General features: G+C 44.0%; 1 protein-coding gene across 1 annotated transcript; it reads left to right on the forward strand.

Moving 5' to 3' along the window:
- Positions 1-2632: 2632 nt before the first annotated feature.
- Positions 2633-19477, forward strand: HMGCS2 (3-hydroxy-3-methylglutaryl-CoA synthase 2). Its single transcript, XM_025989212.2, has 10 exons — positions 2633-2859; positions 7451-7905; positions 9565-9690; positions 10258-10422; positions 11754-11919; positions 13632-13802; positions 14888-14994; positions 15834-15959; positions 17204-17315; positions 19018-19477. Exons 1-9 carry the CDS (start codon positions 2756-2758, stop codon positions 17308-17310), a joined length of 1527 nt encoding a protein of 508 aa, XP_025844997.2. The 5' UTR covers positions 2633-2755; the 3' UTR covers positions 17311-17315; positions 19018-19477.
- Positions 19478-21170: the final 1693 nt, after the last annotated feature.

Raw genomic sequence — 21170 nt, forward strand, 5'->3', positions numbered from 1 at the left:
GCTATACAGTAGAGCATAGATTTGGTGGCACACTTGGTAAGACATTTATGGTCAAGAAGGAGTTTTTTAAAAATGGGATTATATACTTCTTATAAGTAGAAAGGAAAATTGATCAGAAGGAAGAGAGGGGGTAACTACAAGTCCACAGTCCCCATGTAGACCAGAGGTGATATAATCAGTGCACAAGTGGTAACTTTGACCTTAAACTTAAAGGGACTGTTCCTCTAGGTAGGAAGTGGGAAGGGAGAGTATGGGGTATAAAGGCAGGGAATTTGTTGAATTTGCTAATGGAAGACAGGTAGTTCTCTTCTGATTATTTCTATATTCTTAGTGAAATAGGAGTCAAAGTAATCAGCTCAGAATAAGCAGAGGATAGGGGCTGAAGAGAGAAGAGAAAGTATGACTGGCTCTGTTGGGACTGGAACAGCCGATGGACTAGGAAAATGTAGTAGAACTGGCAGGGTATGCTGAGGGTCCATTTAAAACATGTGGTTGTAAATTTAAAGCTAACAAATCAGTTCAATATTGTGTTTTTCTTCAGCCATAGTTAGCTGCTCAGATATAGGCATAGAGGAGACCAGAAGTGGGTTTCACCAAATTCAATGGTTTGCTTGGTTAGTCTGACAGAGAGAGTAATGGCAAGGTGTGTGCAAGAGACTCTTTATGGTAATGCACCATGGGTAAGCTGAGCTGCATAAAGAGATAAAAGAGCTCATTTAGAGGTTTGATAAATGGCAAAAAAAAAAAAAGTGGAGGAGCTATTGGCTGTCCTAGTGGGAGAAAAATGTGGGCTTTAAAAGTGAGCTGGAAAGTGAGGTTATTAAAAATTAAGCTGAATGAAATTAAAATTTAGGAGGTGGTATAGATGCTGGATAAGGTCAGGAGTATGAGTAGAGAGTGGGAGGTTAAAGGCATGGGGTGGGGACAAGATTATGGAAGTGGGAACTTAAGTGAAAGGCTGGAGTGGATGAATTATCTATGTGGAGATTGACATTTTCACGAATGCTGAGAGAATTGATGTGGAGAGGAAAACAGTGATTCATGTGCTTCAATCTACACGAATGAAGGGAGTAGAGCAAGATTGTCAGTTGACCTCAAGAATGAAGGGTACTGGGTAGCTCAGAGTGATGACATGGGCTTGAAGAGAGTAGGGCTTTGGGGAGGAGGGAGAGGAAAAATACTTTGGCAGTATCAATGCAGAGCAAAGACGACATGAGCCTTAGTCTAAGCAGAGTAGTATCTTGGGTACAGGTGGCCAGGGGGTGGATTTTGTGGGGCAGGCAAAAAGCTCAACCACCATTTGAAAGCTGTATGTTGAGACAGAATGAGAAACAAAGGTCATTTTCAGAAAAGAAATTGGAAACAAAGAATTTTAAATTGATGATAGAACTTTGCAAAAGGCTCAGGGGTAGGGCATGGGTGATAGAGTAAGCTGGGAGGTTCGGTTAGAGCAGTAATACATCAAGGTGTGTGGGGTCAAGAATCTAAACATGACGAAAGACTCAGGAGACATGGACTTCTGGGGGAAACCTAGAAGGTCTCTGCCAGCAGGAAAATGAATTTACCTCTGACTCCCCTAAAGCAAGAACCACTCTGGCTCTTCTCCATGCCTTCCAAAGAGTCACATTAGATGGGGGAGTTTTACTGAGTGAACCAATGAATAAAGGCATGACCCTCATAAAAGACAGAGGAAGACTAATGCCATGAATGAGAAGGTCAGATGGCAGGAAATTTTATTGATAAGCAGAGTGGAAAGACCAGAATCTGGAGTCAAAAGACATAGACGAGTCCCCAACCTGTCACTTAGGTCTTTGGGAAAGTCCTGCCATCTGACTATGTATCACTGGCCTCATCTGTAAAGTGGATCTTTCCTCCCAAAGAGAGCCCCTTTGGGGCTTCTGCACTGCTATTGTAGCCTTCTTGCAGTTCATTTGGAGGTTGTGTACAACTATATTTACATAAGAGTGACAGTAAAGAGAGGAGAGAGGTGGTGTGTTCCACATCCTCTCTACCCCTAACCCCTTGCCTGTGTGCCAATATCTCCTAACTACTTAAAGGCCACTATTAAAAGATTCATTCTTTTGGTTTTGAAAGATGTTCCTTATTATGCATAATGCATTAGAATAATAACAGCTAACTCCACAGAGAGCATTCTGGAACAGCAGTCAGAGACCAAGACGGGGCAGATGGGGTCATCTCAGGATATGTGACAAGGAACATCATAGCCCCCTGAACTGGCTGGTCATAAGTAAGGCTACTACAAGAGCTGAGAAAGGAGGAATCAGGGATCCCTGGGTGGGGCAGCGGTTTAGCGCCTGCCTTTGGCTCAGGGCGCGATCCTGGAGACCCGGGATCGAATCCCACGTCGGGCTCCCGGTGCATGGAGCCTGCTTCTCCCTCTGCCTGTGTCTCTGCCTCTCTCGCTCTCTCTGTGTGACTATCATAAATAAATAAAAATAAAAATAAAAATAAAGTATTAAAAAAAAAAAAGAAAGGAGGAATCAGAGCCACCCATTCTTACACCTGTCCAGAATCAGGGCAGCTGTGTACAAGTTGGAGAGATGATGTTTTCCTTCAACTCACCCATGTCCTGAAAGACCTTTGGCCCAGTTTTAGAAGCCATCTGAGCCTTGATAAGCAAAGGCGGAGCTTCCAGAGTCAGGAGTCTCAGAGCTCTATAAAGCCCAATGGGGTGCTTGCTGGACAGCTCTCCCAAGGACTGTGAATTGTTGGTTCTGTGCTTCTACCTCTGAAAATGCAACGGCTGTTGACTTCAGTGAAGAGGGTCTTCCAAGTAAAGACATCAATGAAGGAAGCCTTCCTCTCACCAGCTAGCCTTCTTCCAGCAGCCCACCAAAGGTGAGTCACATTGTTCCCAGGGACTGTTGCAGGCCACTCTTTGAGAAGTGTCGTGGAACCAGTAAAAGGTAGGCAGAGGGCTTGACATAAGGGAAAGTTCCCTAGCATCCCAGGGAAAAGTTGGCAAGTCTTGCGCACAGCCTTAGATGAGCAAGTTAATCTGCTAGGGTCTCAGTTACCTCCTCTCTAAACAGATGGTCCCTCTCAGTTACAGAGTTCCAGTATCCCAAATCTCTGATACCTGCTATTTATAGATGATGACATCTTTCACTGCACCAGCTGCATGAAGCAGTGGAAATACGAGTACCAGGGTCCCTAGCATTCTCTTTTCCACCACTGTTTCCCTCCAAATCCTGCCAAGACCTGCAGCATTCTGGGTCAACTGCATTGTTAGTCAAACCAGCTCCTTCAAGTCATTGTAACAAGATTCCAAGTGGACTAGGGATCAGAAGCATGATTCATGAAATGGGGAAATGGGATGTAAAGGTAAGATGGTGTGTCTGTGTGCAATGTGTGGTGCATAGAAGCACACATGCATGCCTTTTATTTGTAAACACTCCCCGGTTTGGCCCACATGCTTGAAGCTTGTGAACACTGATGGTAATAGCTATAGCTAAGGTCTTGGGTCTCCAAACCATCCACTGGACTGTGGGACTAGCCCATCCCTCCCACTTCCACACTGCATTCCATGAACACATAGAAAAACGATGTTGATCCAATGTCTTTCCTTGCCTGGGATCCAGGATCCTGACTGTATAAATGTGTGGAGTAGGGAATGATGTTCCTTAGCCTTCTTATTTTCTTCCTAATTCTCTGCCATTGTCCACACTCTCCTCCACTCTCTTTAGACAGGGCACAGGTCCCAGGTCAGCATTTAAGCTGTTCTTGTATTTGTGAAGATTGACATGGATTTTTTTCAATAAGCCCAGCAAAAGACAAACTTTAGAACTCTTCCAACTTGCCCCTCCTGGCATCCTTGGTTCACATGTTTCCCTTTTCCAGGGTACTTGCAGCTCATCCCACTTTCTGTGGCCTGAAAGTATTAAAAATCTTTCTTGAGTCTCTTTTTGTCTCTCTTTCTCTGTTCATCTGTCCCATCCACTACAACCTGCACCAGCTCTAAATCCAACCCAAGAACTTCCATCTGAGCTTATGCTTCACCACTGATTAAAGAAGAATCATGCCCTCCACTTGGTAGTCCCCATCTGCTTTTCTCATGTGCTGTGTCCCTAATCCTCTTCACTCTTCACTCCCTACTTACTTAGTTACCTCCCGCTATGAATGCCGCCCCATGCAACCCCCTCTAATTCTCAGCATCAGAAGTTCCACTCATCCTTCAAAGTTGATCTCAAATTTAGCCTCTTCCATGAAGCCTTTTCTGAGCCTACCACCCACATGAAATCTCCACTTCCTCCAAACTCCGTAGGATTTTGCCTATATCCCTCTTGAGGCCCTTCTCACATTCTGACTCCCAGCATGTGCTCGTGTATTCCTCCCACTGATTGAGGAAGTCCTAAGAATCTTGATTTCCTCTTTTCTTTTCCCACCTTCTCTACCTCAGCACCCTCTCACTAGCACAGTGCCTGGCATGTAACAGTGAATTTTGAAACATGAGAGAAGGAGGAGAGATGGAATAAAGAAAGAAAAGCTTAATGGTTTAAGCTTAATCTGAAACCAAGTAACCTCAGAACAAAACCAATTTTAAATTAAATACAGTGATTATTCTCCAGAGAAAATATACATTAGAAGAACACTCTTAACTGCAGTGGTCTGATCTTTCTGGAAGCCTCTACAAGCTAACTTTTTCTCAAGGCTCCAGAATCCATTTCCAGAAATAGCCCCCTACTAAGATCGTTACAAAAGTTACCAAGTGGCTGATTCTTGGAACCTCTCCTTGAAAGTTCAGATTTCTAACTGGAAAAAGAGTGAGGCAGTGAACTCAGAAAAGGCAGAAGGAGAATGAGGCTGAGGGGGAAGCCAGCCAAGCATAGGAACAATGCTGGCTAATCATTGGCTCCTACGTACTGGGGAGGATTCTCCACAAATATTTGTGAGTACAAACTCCAATTACCTGGGGAACACCAAATAAATAGGGCAGATAACTAAATTCCAAGCCTCTCTTGTCAGATACAGATGAATATTTATACTCTGCCTTATGATCTTGTGATCTATTTTACCTCACAGTGCTTCAAAGTGACCTTTCTGATGGGAGAACTGGGGTTTACCAAAAGCCCAGACCTCAGGATGATTGACAAACATACTCAATCTGAGCTATAGTTTCTATGCTGTAGAGCTAAATGCATGTACCTGTGAAGCCATTCTGTCATTCACCATGGTCAGGAATTCTGTAGCCATGGGCAGCCTGGGTAGCTCAGGGGTTTAGTGCTGCCTTCAGCCCAGGGCCTGATCCTGGAGTCCCAGGTTAGAGTTCCAAGTCAGGCTCCCTGCAAGGAGCCTGCTTCTCCCTCTGCCTATGTCTCTGCCTCTCTCTCTCTCTCTCTCTCTCTGTGTGTGTGTGTGTGTGTCTCATGAATAAATAAATAAAATCTTTTAAAAAAGGAATTCTGTAGCCAGATATGAGTCAAAGGACTCTGGTGGCACTGGTGAATGCCTTGGTGGTCCCACAGTGGTGAAAGGACAGGATATTTCTAACACATGCATAATGATGAAGGTACTCTGAACATCGCTTCAATGCAGACTTTGATTTCACCATCTATAAAAAGAAGAATATCAATAACGTCACAGGATTTCAGGTACTTTCATGTGGGAACAGATGGAGGTGGATTTGGTGATTTCTATATTTGTAGCTGGAAGGAGAAACTCCAGACTTTCACCAGGGGTATTAGGAGTCAGGATTGAAGACAAATGGGTAGGTCTAGGGAAGAAACAGATTATCTTCTCCCTCTGTTCCCATTTAGAATTGTTCTGTCTTCTGTATTCTTACAGCCTTTTCTTGTTATACTATGTATTAAGCTGTAAAATGTCTGCCTCTTCCATTAGACCATGCTCTCTTGGTGAGCACAAAGATGCCTTCTTCACTACTGTGCATCTGGAATCCAGCACTGTGTTGGATGTGCTCCATAAATATTCAGAGGCCCAATCAGAAAAGGCAGAGAGATAATTTGCTTCGACGTGGATAGAACTGGAGGATATTATGCTGAGTGAAATAAGTCAATCGGAGAAGGACAAACATTATATGGTCTCATTCATTTGGGGAATATAAAAAATAGTGAAAGGGAATAAAGGGGAAAGGAGAAAAAATAACTGGGAAATATCAGAAAGGGAGACAGAGCATGAGAGACTCCTAACTCTGGGAAACGAACTAGGGATGGTGGAAGGGAAGGTGGGCGGGGGGTGGGGGTGACTGGGTGACGGGCACTGAGGTGGGCACTTGACGGGATGAGCACTGGGTGTTATTCTGTATGTTGACAAATTGAACACCAATAAAAAATAAATTTAGTTAAAAAAAAAGAAAAGGCAGAGAGAGTGGAATCAAGCAGGAAATTTCCTTAAAAAGTAGAAAAACAACAGATGTGTTCTTGTGTAGTAAAAAGAAACAAGGAGGAAGGAAATGATGAAAGGAGCACCTTAAAACTGAATGAGATTTTTAAAGTCATGACCTATGAGGTTTATAACATGTGTAGAAGTAAACCATATGACAATAATAGCTCAAAGGGTTAGAGAGGATAAACCAAGTTAAAGTATGGTTTTCACTGTTCAGAAAACAGTAGAAGTATTCATTTAAGTTAGATTACAATAAACCAAGCATGCATATTGTAATCTGAGGTCATTATTAAAATAAAAAGAAAAGACAAAATGGATTAATAAATACTTGCTTAATCCAGAAGAATGCCAGACAGAAGAAATAAAGAAGCAAAGGATATATGAGACAAATAGAAATGGTGAGATAGTAGATTCAATCCCATCTATGTTAGTCATTACAATAAATATAATTGAACTAGTTACTCCAACTAAAGCACCAATATTGTAAGACTTGTGAAAAACAAACAAAAAAGACCCAACTATGGGCTGTTTGGAAGAGATGTGTGTTGGGGGTCCCTGGGTGGCTCACCAGTTTGGTGCCTGCCTTTGGTCCGGGGCATGATCCTGGGGTCCCGGGATCGAGTCCCGCGTCGGGCTCCCTGCGTGAAGCCTGCTTCTCCTTCTGCCTGTGTCTCTGCCCTCTCTCTCTCTCTCAATCTCTCTCTCTGTCATGAATAAATAAATAACATCTTTTTTTGTTTTTAAAAAAGGAAGAGATGTGTGGTAAATATAAAGACCCTGAGAGATGAAAGATATAAAAGGACAACAAAAGATATACCACGCAAACAGTAAAGAAAAACTAAGGCAGCTTTCTTAACATCAGGAAAAGTAGACTTGGTGGCAGGAATATCACAAAGATAAATTGAAGAGGGACCTTTGATAAGGATAAAAGGGTTAACTCAACAGAAATATAACCACCTTAAACTTGCACTCATCTGATAATATAGCTTCAAAACACATGAAAAATGAACGAATGATTGCTATATTGTATTTTGAGGAGACTGGCTGGAGACCATTACTAGGATTTTGATTGTTATCTCCACTACAGGCTTTCTACAATCTCTGCTGGCCCCTTGGCCAAAACAGACACTTGGCCAAAGGATGTGGGCATCCTTGCCCTGGAGGTCTATTTCCCCGCCCAGTATGTGGACCAAACAGACCTGGAGAAGTATAACAATGTGGAAGCAGGGAGGTACACGGTGGGCTTGGGCCAAACCCATATGGGCTTCTGCTCCGTCCAGGAGGACATCAACTCCCTGTGCCTGACGGTGGTACAACGGCTGATGGAACGCACACAGCTCCCATGGGACTCTGTGGGTTGGCTGGAAGTGGGCACTGAGACTATCATTGACAAGTCCAAGGCTGTCAAAACAGTGCTCATGGAGCTTTTCCAGGATTCGGGCAATACTGACATTGAGGGCATAGATACCACCAATGCCTGCTACGGTGGCACTGCCTCCCTCTTCAATGCTGCCAACTGGGTGGAATCCAGCTCCTGGGATGGTATGTGCTTCCCAAGATCTTATGTAAGAAAGGAACTGGGTTAGAGGTTGAATCCTCAGTTTTGTTTCTTCATTTCCCCAGCGATTTCATCAGGGAGGGGACAACAACCTATTCACACAGCTGCTGCTATCATCGACAACCACAATGATGATAAATGCTTAGACCTGGATAGCTTTATACTGTTAATTAGGTAGCGTGTTCACATAGCCATTCATTTAGACCCCCCAACAGCCTAGGAAGCAGGTATTATGCCTGATTTATAGGTAAGAAAAGTGGAGGATCTGATATCTTAAATATAGTGTGTGGCATGGATGAGACACCCAACCAAATCCAACATATTCCTATTTCTCATAAGTTTCTCCTGAGCCTCTGAGAGATGGAGATTTAAACAAGCTTGTGTATTAAAGAGAAAGCATGCTGGTAGAAATAGACCTAAAGAACCACAGGATAAAAAAACAAAACGAAGAAAAGAGTCACAGGATAAACTAGTACATGGAGTATTTATTCTCTTACTCCCTTGCCTGGTTACTAGGAAATTATCTTTTGCTTAACATATTTTTAAAAATTTTTTATTTTATTTATCTGCTTATTTATGAAAGAAGGAGGTGGGGAGGGACAGAGGGCATGGGATAAGCAGACTCTGTGCTGAGCCCCAAGCCCAGTGCTGGGCTTGATCCCACGACGCTGAGATCATGACCTGACTGAAATCAAGAGTTGGATACTGAACCCCCTGAGCCATTAAGGCACCGTATATTTTGTACTCAATATATTATCCTGTATCTTGCTTAAATCCCTTAACTACTTTCAGCCTCAGAGCTCTATTTGGCAAACAGCCTTGCAGGGCTGGTAAAAGGACTGTACAAGAGATCCACAGGGATGTGAATGAATATTATCTGTACAGTCAAGGCACTTAGTATGTTTACTAAGTGGAAACTGGAATTTAAAACATTCATAATTAAAATGATTTATAATTAATATAATTAACATAAGTTATAAAATTGATTATAAATTCTTAATGTTGGCAGGGACCTTAGAGATTATCTAACCCAATATTCTTTATTTCAAAGCAAGGCCAAGAAGAGGTGGATGATTTGCTGTGCAGTGCATTTCCACACTGCCATTCAGAGATCTTCTCGCCCATCTGAAGAAGTATATATATATATATATATATATATATATATATATATATACTCTCACCCTGAAGAAGTATATATGAAGTATCTCACTTCTGAAGAAGTATATATATATATTCCAACTCCAAATATATAAATATATATATATATTAATATATATATTTATATATAAATATATTTATATTTGGGGTTGGAGTTGGAATTGTTATAATTCTTAGAAGAAATTTCTTGGGTTTCAATGAATTTGTGTTGGAATCCTGACTCTGAATCCTTAACATGCCATCTATTAATTGTGTGGCTTGGGCCAAGTGACTTAAGTTCTTTGGGCCTCCATTTCTGTGTGGATAAGGAGGGAATAACTGTACCTGATATATAGACTTATCATGAGGAAAGAAATTTTTATTTTTGTTCACTGGTCTGTCTTCAGTACTCAAAATTGTGCCTTGCTCACAGGAAGCACACAGTCTACTTGAAATTTGGGTAGTGATCTCGAGTAGAGATAATTACTTCTTGTCTCTCATTACAGGTCGCTATGCGATGGTGGTCTGTGGAGACATTGCAGTGTATCCCAGTGGGAATGCTCGCCCCACAGGTGGGGCTGGAGCTGTGGCCATGCTAGTTGGGCCCAAGGCCCCTCTGACCCTCGAGAGAGGTCTGTGATAAACTGTGGAAATGTGGTACCAAAAGACTGTGCACAGCAAATGCATAGCTCCCAATCCCAAGTTGGCATACCCACTACACAGGGCTGAAGTATGGATTTGAGGATGACATGGCTTGCCTTCAAGGGGCTGAACTGGGGAACAAAGGCAGAGAGGAAGGAAAGAGAAGGATTAATGAGGTTTCCTCTTCTGCACCATCATGCATTGTAATAATGATGCATGGAATGTATGACATTGGGGCTGCAGATGAGGCTCTTTAAGGAGCCTGACTGACAATTTAAGGTGAAAGAAGATAACTGGGTATAAGGAGAAAGGTTCTCCTTTGAGACTTTTGGCATCTATTCCAGATTTGGTTAAGGCCATATACGTATGGAAATGGAAATATAAATCTCATTTATATAAGAGTAACCATCTATTCAACTCCCTTTAAATTTGGGAGGGATGTTGAGTGGGCTCAGACAGAGAAAGACCAAGAAACTGTTAGTACATGGCTCTCCATCCTCTCTGCTCCATGGGGGCTGTGTTATACAGTCCCTGAATCTCTCTGTGTGCCTTGCCAGGGCTTAGAGGAACCCACATGGAGAATGTATACGACTTCTACAAACCAGATGCGGCTACAGAGTACCCAATAGTGGATGGGAAGCTCTCCATCCAGTGCTACCTACGGGCCTTGGACAGGTGTTACACATTATACCGTCAAAAAATCCAGAAACAGTGGAAACAAGGTATGGGACTCAGAGGACAGAAAGTAGATATTCTATTTCTGGGGCCATGAGTTGGTTCTAAAAGCTTTAGACAAAGTTTCTTCTCCCCTTCAAAAATGATCTCAAAGGAGTTGCTTCATGTTCCCTTCCTCCTACACCCTTCTCTGGGTCTATGCTAAAGTCCATCTGGAAGCAATCCAAATTCAAGTATGAACCTGCCTCTAACTTGAGCTAAATGAAGGAAAGTAAACAACCTAGGGCCAAAGCCGCCAATAGGAAACCAGTGGGTGTCAGCCACCTAGGGAGGTGCTGTGGTGAATCAAGAATAACCACATCTTACTGGGGCTTGGATTTGTTTCTGTTGAAGTCAGGATTGATTTGACTCACAGTTTGTAATTTGCTACCTTTTAAAGTCTGATCGATGATGAAAAATCTTACTTCTACTCTCAGTGTACTAAAGTGTTAGTGATTTTTCTTTGGATGGTAATGTTACAAATTAATTTTATATTCACCTTTAGTTTGAGTTTCCCTGCTAAGAAAATATGTACTGCTTTCATACTCGGGAAACAAACTTTATTTTAAAACTTCAGAGCAATCTACTTTAAAAAACAGAAGGGTTCTTACCTGATTAACCATGGCCTGAAGGGCACCTGGATAGGCAGTTTTCAGTGTGGGAAAAGGCACTTGTGGAAGTGTCAGAGCACGGATGCTGTAGGGGTGGCCTTAGGAGCCACGTCTTACCCCTTTCCACTGCACTGAAACAGATGCCAGCCATCACTGCTGGCCCCTATGAGTAAGCAGTGGACTTGGACTTCTCTACCTTCCATCCACTGTAAACTTGCTATTGGCTAATTGCTCTCACCAACTCTGAATTCTTTCAGCATTCTAATTTTGCTCCTTAACCTAATATAGAATTTGATTGATGCTGCTTTGGCTCTCAGTACTAAGAGACAGTGTGGGGTGTCGATAGGGTCAGAGACATCAGAACCTAAATCCAAAGCCAGCCATTTTCAAGCTGGGTAACCTTGGACACATGACCTATCTTCATATTTTAGAGACTTTGTTTCCTCCTCTGAAAAATAAAGAAAGTAACACAACACTAGTTTGATTTGGAGGAATTATCTGTCATAAAGGTTGGCAATAGTAGACAGGAAGAAAACATTTGTTTCTTTTTTTCTTTCTTTATAAGTAGAGTGCTTAGTAAAATGCTTGTAAAGTCAATGAATGAACCTTACATGTGTTTGCTGGAGTAGGAGCTGCCACAAGACTCTCAGCATACTTAGGTCTTGGGGTGTAGGTCTACGTGGCTCATCTGCCATGGCACATCCTTACTTTCACACTTCCTCTTCCAGCTGGCATCGATCGGTCTTTCACTCTCGATGACTTACAGTTTATGATCTTTCACACACCCTTCTGCAAGATGGTCCAGAAATCCCTGGCTCGCCTGATGTTCAATGACTTCCTGTCAGCCAGCAGTGACACGCAGACCAGCCTCTATAAGGAGCTGGAGACCTTCAGGTGGGTCCTCTTTGGGGAACCTAGAGGTTCTTGAGGGCTGAGGAAGGAGGAGATTTCCTCACACCTTGAGTTTGTACCCTGCGGGGAGGGGACAGTCCTCCAACACAATAGAAATGACACCAAGTCCATATGGTCTGCATAAGGCCCTCCACCTTTTATCTCTAGGGAGCACAGGGAATTTGCCAGCATCTCTAAATAAAGTGGCTATAAGAAGCGTCAGAGAATAAGAAAAAGGGGAAAGAGAGAGTGGATAAATCATTCAGTCAGTAAACATTTTGTGAACATCAACTATACGTCAGGCATCATTCTAGACTCTAGGGATACCAAAATGAATGTGACTCCATGATCCTTGCCTCAAGGATCTTACAGTCTTTATGGACAGAAACACCTCAAAGCAAATAATCACAGTACAGGATGGCAACTTGGGAGCAACAGGCCTCATTCTCACTTGCCATTGTTGAGTTAATGTCTTGCCCTATTAACTTAATTTCCCTATCTATGAAATGGAGATAGTCCAGCTCACCCCCTTTGAAGAATATTGTTTATTGATGCATTACTCCAAGACAAATAGAAAAGAATTATCTTCAATACACAATTCCCACTGGAAACAAAATATTCCCTTTTCTTCTTGGTAGCTGTTTAGTTCAAGTTTTGGAGTATTCTACCAATATTTGTCCCCATTACTAACTATTACTACTAACCCTGCCACTAACATCAAACACAAAACATCAAAATGAGCACAAACACTACTTATAAGACTTGCCCCATGAAAAAAAATCTAACATATATCAAAGACAATAGTTTAATATCATTAATATATGGAAGTCTCATCAGTGATAAACACCCTAATAGAAAAATAAACAAAAGATATGGACCAGAAATTTCTTCAAAGAAGAAATGCACAGGATCCTATTTTCAAATGTGCTTACTCATTAGTAACAAATTTAAACAAGTTACCATTTTCCTTACATAGCCTTTAAAAATTTTTGAGGGATCCCTGGGTGGCGCAGCGGTTTGGCGCCTGCCTTTGGCCCAGGGCGTGATCCTGGAGACCCGGGATCGAATCCCACGTCGGGCTCCCGGTGCATGGAGCCTGCTTCTCCCTCTGCCTGTGTCTCTGCCTCTCGCTCTCTCTCTGTGTGACTATCATAAATAAATAAAAATTAAAAAAAAAAATAAAAATTTTTGAATACCCAGAATTGATGAGGCTCTGGGAAAACAGGCAACAGTGGATGTGTAAATTGATACAAGGGCTTTGGGGAGAAAAAGAAAACACAAAACAAAGGCCCAAAATTGCTCAGTAAATCCACGTGTGTGAGGGAACATGTAGCACTTAAACTGGGGAGGACAGGAATGGGTAGATTGATTCTAGTAGGGCACATCATATCATGGCTCATTCTGCAGCCTTTAAAATGCTTAGAGATGATGATTTAAGGTCATAGAGAAAATTAGTTAGTGATGCATGCTGAATAGAATATATAGCATGCTTTTGTTATCTAGTTAGCCTTATGAAAACAGGGATGGATGCCACAAGAAAAATTGACCCAAATGCACTCTGAATGGTAGGACTTTGTGCTTGTCTGTATTTCCAAATATTTTGTAGTAAAAATATGTGCCTAAAAGTCTCTCCAGAAGCTCTTACTTTTCCCTCTTGCTGTCTCTCTCCCCTTCTGTGGTCTCTCACCTGGCCTGTGTCTCTGGCTGCCTCCCAGGGGGCTGAAGCTGGAAGACACCTACACCAACAAGGACATGGATAAAGCACTTCAAAAGGTCTCCCTGGACTCATTCAACAAGAAAACCAAGGCCTCCCTTTTCCTCTCCACACACAATGGGAATATGTACACCTCATCCCTTTACGGGTGCCTGGCTTCCCTTCTGTCCCAGTGAGTACTGCGCCTAGCCCTGCCTCCTTCCCCCCACCTTATGGTCTGAGGGGTAAACCAGGTTTGGTTCATCTTCTGATCCAGAAATTTTTAAGGAAGGAAAGATAGAAGAAAAGATAATGAAACTCATTTCAAAGGTGCATGTATAGGCAGATTTAGAATCAGTATTAAACAGTGGTCTCCAAAGTGATGATGTATAATGTTAAGGGATTTGTAAGATCTACTTGGATGGAGCAAGAAAATTGTAGAACTTTGATGCATATTTTTATCTCATACATTTAAAATCTCTGTCCCTAGTAAAGCATGGTGGTTAGGAGAGTCTAGCTTTAAAAAAAAAAAAAAAAGGAGAGTCTAGCTTTAGAACCCATAAATGAGGTCTAAATACCACTTATTAGCTTTGATCTTGGAAAAATACTTGACCTCTACATGCTTCACTTCCTCCATCTATAAAACATGCACAATAACAATACCTACTGTCTAGTGTTTTGACAAATGTTAAATTATAAATGCATTTATAATTTATATTTATAATACATTTATAAATGCATAAATGTTAAATTATAAATGCTAATCCTCATCAAGTGCTTGGATGCTAGTTGTTATTTCTATTGATATTCTGTTTATGGGTTTTATAAGGAAATGCTTTACTATAGTACCTGCACATAACATAGGAGATACATATATGGACTCAATCAAATTATTACTGATGAGGGGATGATAAAAAGGTACAACTGCTGAAACACAGCTAGAAAACCTGGAAGCCTTGAAGTGGCCTGACCTTCAAACCTCAGATTTCACTGAATTCTTCTTGTCCTCATAGGAGGGGAGAAGCTCCTTTTATGCCCCAAATTCTGTTATGCTCAATGTGCCTTTTGTATCTTAGATTTTGGCCAGTCTCCTGGCAAGTTTTCTTCTTTCTGAGTCTATCTCCAGGGTCTTCCAAAAGCTCATCTTTGTGCAAAATGCCTGGAGCCCATTTCTACTTGCAAGTCATTGACTAGATTGGGGTGATAGGTTTATGGTTTATTTGAAGGACAGAATATAATGCCAATGCACTTCTTGGGTTTTGATTTCTTTCCATGCAGGCACTCTGCCCAAGACTTGGCTGGCTCCAGGATTGGGGCCTTCTCTTATGGCTCTGGCTTGGCAGCAAGTTTTTTTTCATTTAGAGTGTCACAGGATGCTTCTCCAGGTGAGTCCTGTCTTTCTATTGGCACTTCTGGTAAGATTCTTCGGGTAAAAGAAACCACTCTCTGCCTCACCACTACTGAGGCTCCCATCTGGACAGAATAATGTTGAGCTTAAGTACAGAGGAATTGGGGCACCTGAGTGGCTCAGTCAGTTAAGCATCTGCCTTCAGCTCAGGTATAGATCTCCAGGTCCTGGGATGGTGTCCCACAACAGGCTTCCTGCTCAGCGAGGAGTCTGCTTCTCCCTCTCCTTGTGCCCCTATCCCTGCTTGTGCTCTTTCTATTTCTATCTGTCTCTCAAATTAAATAAATAAATAAATCTCTGAAAAAAAAAAAAAAAAAAAAAAGAACAGAGGAACTCCCTGAAGGGATTTAATGGAGTACATTTGTATACTATATGTAGTTGAAGCATTTGCCTGGCTACTACTTGGAACTAGGTTGAAGAGAAACAAAGGTGGAAAGGGGAAACCAGTCAGGTTGTTCCAGCAAACAGTCCAGGCAGGAGGTAATTAATGGCCATTTGGTTGCAACTGGTTAAAGAGAAGTTGGTGGATTTGAGATTTTCAATACATGTTTTTGATTACTTTATGTCAGATCGGATCGAGGGTGTACAACTTAGCACTATGTGGGACATACCTGGAATAAAAGAGTGTGTCTCCCCATATGTTTCACTAACATTATGTTTGCTGATTTTTATCATTTCTCAGTATTCCAAGTCACACACAGCACTTTCCGCCAGGGTTGGAGCTCCCACAGAACCTGGCTCTCTATTGGGCTCATGACTGGTTGCAGTGATAATGACAGTGAAAGCAGATTTACCAATCTTGCCTTTGATTCCCAGGATCCCCCCTGGAGAAGCTGGTGTCTAGTATGTCAGACCTGCCAAAACGTCTCGCCTCCCGGAAGCGTATGTCCCCTCAGGAGTTCACAGAAATAATGGACCAAAGGGAACACTTCTACCATAAGGGTAAGAAAAAGACAGGGAGAAAGGAGAAGGAAATTTTCTCAGATTCCACTCTGTCAGTGGCAGAGAACTGGGGATTCATCATAGGTCTGGACTATAGTGGCCCGGGCTGAGGATGTCTATGATATATGATTGGGAGAAAATCTGTTAGGTCCAAAGGAGCAAACTTTGGGTGGTAAAGCAGAAGGCAGAGTGGAGAAGAGGTGGGAGGCAGCATGTACCTTCCTGGTATAGATTGTAGTTAACTACTCAAAACAGGATGCTGAAAATGCAGTCCCAAGGACACCAGACATGTGGTTTTGGAAACTGCTATCTATGCAATGGTTAAAAGAGCCCAGACTTTGGAGATAGATATTCAAATCTAAACCAACCTGTGACCCTCACTAGCTCTTCATCTTTGGGAAAATTATTGAAGTTTTCTCAGTTGTCTTACTTCTAAAATCATACCAACTTTGCAGGATTGCCAAACAGATTAATTGAATTAATGTACTTAAATAAATTATCAACAGATATTACTGTTTTTGCTCACCTGCCCCCTTTCCCTATCAAACATAAAAAACAAAATATTGCCCAATAAAGCAACAAAGGAAAAGGAGCTAAAGTTATGACTAGAGAGACTAGATGGTGGTTTTAAAACCAATACCAAAACAAAACATCTTTTCCCAAGCAAGAGTTGGGACATATGGTTTGCAGTGTGGTCCGAAAGAAAGACAGAATATGCGGAACCGGGAATGTTCCAGAAAACCTAGGCCTAGTAGTCATCCATCTTCTCTGGAACAGGGGACACCTTAGGGCAAAGAGGAAAAGCAATTAAAATAGAAATAGGACTTCTGAGATGAGCATTGGTTGACAAAGACCAGAAATAATACAATGAGTCGGAGCCAGAGAACTTAGGGCATACTGGAAGACAGGGAGATCTGAGGTGTACATATACACTGGCAAGAGGACATAAAGAGGACTTCAAGAGAAGAAGGTCATGTTCACTGTGGGAAAACGTCATACTCCTATACCAAATTTCTAATAGCCAAGGCTTATGTACTTGATCCAAGATGGCTGCTTGGATCAAGTACATAAGGTTAGTACTAGATCTAGTACAAGGTCCAGGGCTCTGCTGGGTTGTGACAGGTGGCTTCACAGCCCCTTGCCACACAGCCAGGAGAGCTTCAGGTGGAGGCATCCTTAGGACTCTTTTCTCTTCCCTAAGCCCATGTAGCTTTTTGTAAGTATTGCCTCTGCTCGTTCCACAGTGAATTTCTCACCACCTGGGGACACAAGCAGTCTTTTCCCAGGCACGTGGTACCTGGAGCGGGTGGATGAGCTGTATCGCCGCAAGTACGCACGGCGACCAGTGTAAAGGTGGTGAGTGCCATTTTGTAGGGTTGGTGACATAAAGTTTTTCCTCTGGGTGACAGGTGCAATTCCAATAGTGTAACCAAGCCAGACAGGGTCTACAACTCCAAAATGATCAAAAGTGGGGAGTTTGTACTATCAGGAGCACATAGAATCCATGGGACTCTTTTTTCTAGAAAGACAAAAGCTGGGGAAAGGCCATGTTTTTAACTCTGGAATGTGAAAAAAAAAAAAAAACCTCATTTCCCTGATCTGCCCATGATAGGAAGATCCCCTAGAACCTTGATAGAAACAAATTTGGCATCTGTGAAGGAACCAGGCTATAAACCTGAACCTACAGAACTCCTTCCTCCAAAGGAGTGAGATAGTAACAAAGAGGAGTGGCTTCAGAAAAGGTAGATACTAGTGTTTTGGTGACAGATTCATGAAGAAACAAGGTGTTGGGAATTCTGTTGGAGCCAGAAGCCTTGGCAGGAGGGGGCTTTGCCAGGCAGTTCCTCCTGGGGAACAGCAGTGAGATTTGGAAAGTCAGTGGAGAGGGGAGCGGAAGTAGAAAGAGAGAAGGGTTTCTGCAAGAGGACTGCCTGAGGGGGAGATGGGAGGATTTTTAAAGGAGAATCAAGTATTCAGAATTAGAATCGTACAGTTCATGGACTCAAACATCTGCCTTCAGTTAACTTCCAAGTTGCTAAAATAAATAGAATGGAAGCGTGAGAATCAATTTCTTCAATAACCCATAAATCTCAACAATTACAGTCCCCAAATACTCTGTGTGTGTGTGTGTGTGTGTGTGTGTGTGTGTGTGTGTGTGTGTTTATTGTTTCCCTCCTTTGGTAGATGAAGGGTAAAAGCTTTGCCAAGGGCAGTATGTGAAGCAAGGGAAGAGGACGAGGTCCATGGGTAATGGAGATACCCAGATAAAGCAGGAAGATGACAGGGTATGCAGGATGCCCTCAGTTCACACCACTTGGCCTCCTCTGCTAGGATGTTAGGTGCTCAGCAAGGTGGACAAGGGGTCTGACAGGCAGGGGCTGCAGGGTGTGTTGACACGGTGAGCTCAGCAACCAGGGTTCCAGATTTAGATTTAGCACTGCCAGGGAGTTGTTTGTTTGCTTGCTTGCTTGTGAAATGATTCTTGAGGGCAAGTCAATGGCAAAGAGGGGACAATTAGGTGTGCCAAGCTAGTTCAGTCATCAGAAGGAGAGATAGTGACACAGAGAGAGAGAGAGACAGAGAGAGAGAGAGAGAGAGAGAAATAATTTGGGATTTTCAAGGGAGAGTTTCTAAACCAGGTTCCCTCCCTGCCATGATCTATAGGCATCATACCTCTGAAGAGGAAAGCGGGGTTCCTGTCCTTGTCTCATGCTAATAACTCACATGAGCAAGGAACCTACAACAATGAAATTTTAAGTGAATTAAAGATTTTATGTCACTGTGGCACTCTGTGGAGTCTCTCCTCACTGTCCAGACTGTCCAGCCTGCTCTTCTGTCAGGCAGAACCATCATGGGGACCCTGCCCACGTCCCCTGGCTCCCGTGACATTGGGCACAGGTGGCTCAGAGGTCCAGACTTGGAGCTGGGCAGGCTCCTGATGCCGGCAGGAGGGCCCCTCCGCATAGCCTTACCTCAGACAAGAAAAAGGTACTGGGGGAAGGGCAGAGGGATGCCCGGGGTGAGACTCACACTGAATGTCCTTCTTTTGCTTCTTTAGATTCTACAGATGGTGGTGCCTGGGAAATCTACACTAGCAGAGTTTCTGCCCATGGATCATGTTTTTAAAAGCACACTCTTAGATGGAAACGGATTGGATTGGACACGGTTGTCCCCAGAAGCAGCGGCCCTGGAGAGTGAGGGGCCATCCTTAGTGGTCCTTCCTGCCTTTGTCTGCTGCAGTCACCGTCCTGAGCTAGTGGTGGGGCAGGGGTCCTCTGTGGAAGAGGGAATGAGGAAGAGGGGAAGGCCTAGCCCAGAAGCACCGCCCTCCAGACCTGGGATACAAATCCAGATAACTGCCTATCGTGTTCCCTCGTGGCCATTAGCCTTATTAGACTTCTGTGCTGTTACATCTTTATTCCTTTCTTAAGTTTTTCTATCAATTTCCAAATGTTGTAGCTGGTACTAAACCCATAAAACACACTGCAAAAGTGAGGAGGAAATCCTAGGGCCCGGCATTCCAAGTCTTGTATTTCTTGGAAACTAGAGCACAGATGTGCCCCAGCTGACATGCAGAGGAGCCTCCTGGACCTCCTGGCTCTGAGGGCCCCACTCTCTGGAGCCCCACCGACCCCCACAGCTGTAAAACTGTTGAGCACTCACCTCACACACACCTGCCTTAATGCAATTCCATTCTCCTAGGAACAGGGGAAACTGTGGGGACACACAGCCTCTGCACCCGGCTTCCTTCACTGATGTAAAGATGCCGTCATGCAGTTTGGGCCAGAAATGACCTCAAGGGCAGCCGTAGCTCCTTGCTCAGAATTTGCCAGTGTTATCTGGGCAAATAAACACAGGGCCGAGGTTAATACAACATGCTTTCTGACTCCCCCAGCCAAAAAAGAGACTTTAGTTACCTAGCAGGGAATGCTTCTGCCAGAGATTGATTTGTCTCCCTTGGATTAGGGCACCACTTTTTCCAGGACCCTCGAACCAAATAGCCAGGGTTTGGGGAGGTGGAGATTGAGCTGGGGAGGGGTACAGAGGACACCAGGTCTTTAAAAAGCTTCCTCAGCTGCCCTGCAGCAGGAGAGAAGATGGATTTCATCGGTGGGGAACAGGGCTGGCTGGGAGGGGGCTGTTTGGATTAATAGGGGGAGCTGGGCACATGGGAATGAGACGCTGAGCCAGCCCATGTCACTGTTTGCCCAGGGCTGCTCCTGTCAGCACAGGCCCCAGAAAATCTGAGTGAAATCCCGATTGGAGCAGCTAGTACAGCAGGGGCTGACTTCCCCAGGCCCCCCCAGGTGCGTGCTGCACTCCTCCTGTTACACCAGCTGTGGCTCCCCCTCTGCTGGCCCCTGCAGCCTGCTCCTCCCCCCCAAGCTCTCTGGAGGCCCTTAGTCTGGTTGGCCTTCCTGGTAGGACAGTACATGCCTTTCCTAAGATCTCTGGAGTGGCGTCTGTCGTCACGGGAAACAGCCCCTACTCAGCGGAGGTCTTGAGCTAAGTCTCTGGGCCTTGTGTCCTATCCACACGGAGTTCACTGTGGGGTCTTGGTGCTGAAACTGCCTCCATCAGCCTTAGCAACCAGGACCTTCCATATCACCCAGTGCTGGGGCCAGGCCTGCCTCCCCTCAGGAGTCATTTGGCCACAATGTGGGAGTGATGGTGAAGGGATTGAACAACGGGGTATCAGGTTGCCGGCCAGTTGAAGGGATGCCGCCGGGACCCCTGGCACAGAGGCTCATTATCAGCCCTGGTCCAGCTGCAGGCCTCAGGATGCCTGGCTCGCTGCCCCCGCCCCCTGCACAGATAGAGGCTCCTGGCCCCAGCCCCCAAGTCTCCTTCACCACCTTTGGTATCGAGCCCCCGCGCTCCCCTCTATGTAAGGTCCACACAGAAGGGAAAGATTTCCAGTTGCCCTGTCCCACGGTCACCCTCAGGTCGGCTACGGCCATTTCTTTGTCCAGATAAGCTGGCAGGTAAAGACTTTCCCTGTGAAGGCCAAAAATGCCCTGACTAGGAGCAGGAAAGAGGATGAAGGAGGCACCAGACAGGGCGCTGAGCCGCGTGATCCTCGGGCCTGGCAAGGCCACATCCCCTGGGGGGCTCCAGGGGCCCCGAAGAATGGCCTGGCCCCGCTTCCCCTGCTGAGCCGGCGCCGCCTGCTTCCCAGCCGGGTACGCGGAGTGACGCTGCGCTCGGAAG

The sequence above is a fragment of the Vulpes vulpes genome, chromosome 8 (assembly GCF_048418805.1).
Source record: "Vulpes vulpes isolate BD-2025 chromosome 8, VulVul3, whole genome shotgun sequence".
NCBI classification, from domain to species: Eukaryota; Metazoa; Chordata; class Mammalia; order Carnivora; family Canidae; genus Vulpes; species Vulpes vulpes.

Coding starts and splice junctions, on each gene's coding strand:
- HMGCS2 (XM_025989212.2), top strand. CDS start 2,756: ATGCAACGGCTGTTGACTTCAGTGAAGAGGGTCTTCCAAGTAAAGACA. Junction 10,423..11,753: donor CCAGAAACAGTGGAAACAAG/GTATGGGACTCA, acceptor TTCCTCTTCCAG/CTGGCATCGATCGGTCTTTC. Junction 13,803..14,887: donor CTGGCTTCCCTTCTGTCCCA/GTGAGTACTGCG, acceptor CTTTCCATGCAG/GCACTCTGCCCAAGACTTGG.